The sequence below is a fragment of the Pinus tabuliformis genome, chromosome 4_1 (genome assembly GCF_031772625.1).
Source record: "Pinus tabuliformis cultivar Carrire ecotype Pingquan chromosome 4_1, CPIR1, whole genome shotgun sequence".
NCBI lineage: Eukaryota > Viridiplantae > Streptophyta > Pinopsida > Pinales > Pinaceae > Pinus > Pinus tabuliformis.
Genome location: NC_142303.1, coordinates 616,376,423 through 616,381,617, shown reverse-complemented (window position 1 = coordinate 616,381,617; position 5,195 = coordinate 616,376,423). Strand labels below are relative to the sequence as shown.

General features: G+C 36.0%; 1 protein-coding gene across 1 annotated transcript; it reads left to right on the top strand.

Moving 5' to 3' along the window:
* Positions 1-3,625: 3,625 nt before the first annotated feature.
* On the top strand, positions 3,626-4,609 carry LOC149177524 (uncharacterized). The gene has a single exon (XM_089421779.1). The coding sequence runs from the start codon at positions 3,626-3,628 to the stop codon at positions 4,607-4,609; it is 984 nt and encodes a 327-aa protein (XP_089277905.1).
* The last annotated feature ends 586 nt before the right edge of the window (positions 4,610-5,195 follow it).

Genomic DNA, 5,195 nt, shown 5'->3' with positions numbered 1-5,195 from the left:
GTAAATAAGTACAAAAAGGGTCAAAAAGGATGATAAAAATGGACAGAAAGATAGCCAGATTTGGTGCCCAACAGTGATTCCATCCACGACACTTGGAGGATATATGGCTAGCATGACTCAAACAAGTACATATATACAAAAATTTTGACTCTTATCATTAAATTACACATTATTGATATTAATAAGTTCATATCAAATTGCATTTATATTAATAATTTCATGATAACATGTAGACACAGGGATATATGGATCAACTTATGAGGTCATCTAAGGTATCGGTTGAGCGTCCAGAGTAGGCTCCATCAGTGTGTGTGGCCATGGAGTCTCTGAGACCTCCACATGGACCAAAACTCAAGGTAAAAAAAAAAATATTCCTAAGATTTCAACATTTCCTTTTTTTAAGTTACATGCATGCTAATTAATTTGTAGACTAATTATAATGTCTTTACAATGTGTACATGGGCCTAGATACAGGGTGGTGTCCACACGCAAATGATGTGGGTGCAAGAATGGGATGCATGTTCTAGAGGCAATCCCGATGCAGGCCCCAACCATTGAGTCACATACCCAGGAGCACCAAACTCAGATTGATGTGACCCCTAACGCACATACCTTTCATTTGGACTCGAGTTAGGTTAGTATATTCATATGTAATTAAATTTAAATCATTTATCTCTATAATTTGTATTTTGTAAATAATGATATTTAATTTGAATTTGAATTTTTTATTTTGTAGTACCAACATCTAGAAGCCATTTTTGACCAGTAGTCACATAGGGGTAGTGGTAATTAGACCACATACTTTGTATATTTTCAGGTCTATTTCATAGAGCACATTCACATGTACTATACTTTCTATATTTTCATATGGACGATTTACGGATACATGAACATTATTTTAGTTTATGGATGTTTATTATTTCAATTTACGGATGTCATGTAATGCACTTTGTATAAATTTTTATATGGACAATTTATGGATACATTCATTATTTTGGTTTATGGATGTTTATTAATTATTGTTTATGGATGTTAATTATTTCACTAGTTTAAATCAATTTGTAGAATATAACCTTTATCAAAAATAGATAATAATGATAATAAAATAAATTAAAATACATATCTCATAAATATAATTATTACACATAGAATTTTCATAACTCATAGTACATTTAGCATACAATGTGTGCTTAAAAAAAATGCTTGCAATAAGTTTCTCAATTTCATCAATTTTAAGATAATAATAAAATCATGATTTCTATAATTTATGTTATACTTCAGTGTTAAGTTATAATATTAAACAACCAATAAGTTATTGTTTTTCCATCACTTTTATTCAATATCAAAATAATGTAATGGACAAAATGGAAAAGTAATAAACCAATTTTTAATTAACTAATGATGGTAGTTATTAAAATTTATCTTATTTACACAATATAAAATAATTTTGTATATCTAGTAAAATGGAAAAAGTTAAGAAAACATGAATCTGGTATATACTATTTTGACATATCTAAGTGTTTGAATCTAGTTGTTTGTGAAGTTTTTCTTTCCCTACCATGTTGGACCAACCACAATTGACATATTATTCTAATATGTCAAATGTCACATTATTCTCATTTAGACATAGTGACATGTAACATCACGGGCATATCATCCTTAATTTTTCATTGCTTACAAAATAGAGATACATGTTCTTCTCATTTAATATTTTTCCATCTCCCTATTTTAACTATTATTTTATATGTGATTACTATATTGCTATCTTAAGTATCTATTACCATTATTATTGTTTTGTTTACACTAACTTTCATTTTAGAGTAACTACAAGATTCATATGGCATTAAAAGGCATTTAGATACTATTCTTTATGGTTTGAAAATAACATATTTATATCATTTGTAACAACTTCTTGATTCAATATTGATGTTGACCCCAATTCCACTTGGATGTTGGCTAAAATTCATTGTGCCAAATATATGGTAGACAGGCGATTCCTTTAAAACCAACTTAGGGAAATTAATCCCTTCTTATGCAATTCATTTAAAACCACGTGGGAGGAGCCACAAGGGTATAGTACAGGTTCTTTCTGGAAACCACCACATTCAAGCTCTATCAAATATAGCCATTGGAGCCAAACTATATATACATATAATATGCGCGGAACCAAAACTTTGGGTAAGAACCACCTTGACCAAAACTCTCTAATATAACAAGTGTGTGTGTGGGAATAATCCCCTTTTCCTTAATATAATGCAGGTTGGAGGCCTCCTTTCGGACTTCTCATTTATATAAGTTCCTTTTCAATTGTCCCAATGTTCCTCATTTTCACTGCTTCAACCCTGATGCGACCTAACCACATGACCTTGGTTCCCGAATTTCGGTCACCTAGGCTTCCTTATTGTGTATGCTTCTTTATTCCTTTCGGGGCGAAAATCTTTCGGGACACAACAACAGTTGTGATGTATGCACTTGCCAACTTTTCGTTGTGATCTTTACATGTTTATTAGAAGTTCATTCCCCATCACTGGTGTTACATGTCATCTTGGTTCTACATCATCCTAGTCTATCACTTGCATGCTCCTCTTTCAACCATCTGGGGAAAGGCTTTTGGGAAACGTCATCCTGTTATATCACTTGTGTGCTCCTCTTTCAACTATCTGGGGAAAGTCTTTTGGAACATTTCATCCCAACCTTACATCATCTCGGTCTATCACTTGAGTGCTCCTCTTAAAACCTCTCAGGGAAAGTCTTCTAGGGCATGTCACCCTGACCTTAACTTTCTTCGCCCTCTATTTTAATGCTCTAGGCACCCAAGTATAATCTTTTTGGACAAATCAACTCCCCACACTGTTGGTTGTCCAACATACTGGTCCACTTTACTCCACCTCATTCCACATTACCACGTCATCCTGATGCTACATGTTAGATCAATTCTTATTCAACATGGTTGTTCCCTTTTGTGCACACTTCTTAGAGTAGCTTGAGAAGATGGAACCTAAGGGACGAAAATGTTTCCATCACTTGCAATCAATCCCAACCTCTGTTAAATAATGTTCTTGACCCTTTGAATCCTCTAATGTGTTGACTTTCCAAGATATGGGAAATCTTTGACAGACTTTATATAATGTTCCCCAGTCTCTGGACAAAGGTGGTTAAAAGAAAGTATATAGACCCAGTCCCTTTAGAAGATTGGATCCGGAGTCAGGAAAAGAAACAGAAGAATATATCAGTCATTTGGAAGGCTACGCTGGAAGCTTTTTCTGTGATAGAACAAGGCCTGGCTTGGAAAGTGGGAGATGGTAGTCATATCAGAATCGGCAGGGACCCTTGGGTGGGTTGCAATGAAGTTTTTGCTCTGTCTCCAGGTCTCCTCAGACACCTTGACAGCAAAGGAATAGTCACTCTAAATCAGGTGGAGAAAGCAGGTCACTCCACTTTATGGGGTCAGGCATGGAAAAATGATGAAGAATTAGGTTTAAATATCAGATGGAAGAATGAATGGGCCTCCTTCATCCAAGAACTCCACCGTTCACATGTCAGACTCAAAAACGTACCTGATAAGCTGATCTGGGCACTGGGGAAAACTGGAGAATACCATCCCAAAGATGGATACTCCTTCTTAATGAAACAGAAAGGATGGGATATCCCTGAGTGGTGGTCCAAAAGCATTTGGAAGCTTACAAGTCCAGCAAAGGCCAGGATATTCCTTTGGTGTTTGCTAAAAGGAAAAATCCCAACCTGGGACAGGCTACAAGCTAGATACCTTGTTGGTCCAGGAAGATGCCCTTTATGTAAATCAGATGAGGAAACTATTAGACATCTTTTTACATCTTGCACAGTTTCTTTAAAGATTTGGGAAGAGATTACAGTTCTGCTTAATGTAAAAGCTCAGTGGGGGTCAGAACCTTTGGAAGCTGCATGGAGAAATTGGTGGCAGAATCACCCGGATGGAAATTTGAGAAGCCTACCTCTCATTTTCTTCTGGGGTGTATGGCTTGCGAGAAACAAATGTATTTTCCAAGATAATATCATCCCCTCATCTGTTATTGCTTCTAACTGCGCAGCCATATACTCTGCTATTCCGGCCCCTGAAGCGAAAAATCCCCCAATCCGTGACAAGCCACTTATTATCAAGGAAGGTACTCCTTGGGCCTTTTTTGATGGAGCTTCCCAGAATAACAGGGCTGGCGCTGGGATAAGCATTCATATATCCTCAGACCATTATCTAAAAGCTTCTGTTGGATTAGGTCCCGGGTCAAACAATTTTGCCGAGTTGTCTGCTTTACATCTTTTGCTTTGCTGGCTACTTCAGAGGAACATTTTCACTATACAAATCTTTGGCGATTCTCAAAATGTCATTAAATGGGTCAATGGAAACGCGTCTTGTCAAGATCAGATTTTAAAGCCACTGTTAGAAGAAATTTGGTTATTAAAGTCCTCTTTTAACAGTTTTCATATATGCCATATCTACAGGGAGAAAAATGAAGAAGCAGATCAGCTTTCTAAAGCTGGTTTACAACAGGTTCTGGGCGGCTGGTCAATAGAGGAATACTTCCAGGGGCAGAAAATCATATCACATCAGCCCCCTTTTGCACCTCCTCAATGAGCGGGGATCCCTCTCCTTTTTTTCGCATACAGTTTTTCGATCTCATGGTTAAAATATTTATAGCTTTTACAGACTCTGTTCTCATATATTTTTGTAATTTTGGTCCGGTCAACAAAAAACAGTTTTTAAAAACCTTTTTATATTTTCACAGATGATAAAGTTAATATGACAGCTTGATGTATGGGGTTGTTTTCCTTCTCAGAAGGAGACCCCAAGTCGTGCACCAAAATGGTTTGTATATAACCTCCGGAAGAGGGATCGTGACAGATAGTCATTACAAGACTGAGTCCTGTTTATGTTTATGATGTTCTAAATGCTTGCAGACAGTCTAGAATAGCTCCAGCCGAGCCATCTATTATGATCACTGATCCAAACAGAATGTAAAACTTTTTATTATGCTAATGAAAAGTTTTGATTTTTTCTTCGAAAAAAATGTTCCCCAGTCTCTATTATTTAACTATCCTCCTTCAAGATATTTAAAAAAAATTAAGTGTTTTCCTTATGTGTTGACATTCTATTCTCGCTTCTGTTGCAGACTTACACACATACCCACCCTCAACCTTAGCATTTTCCATTTCTTTAAACT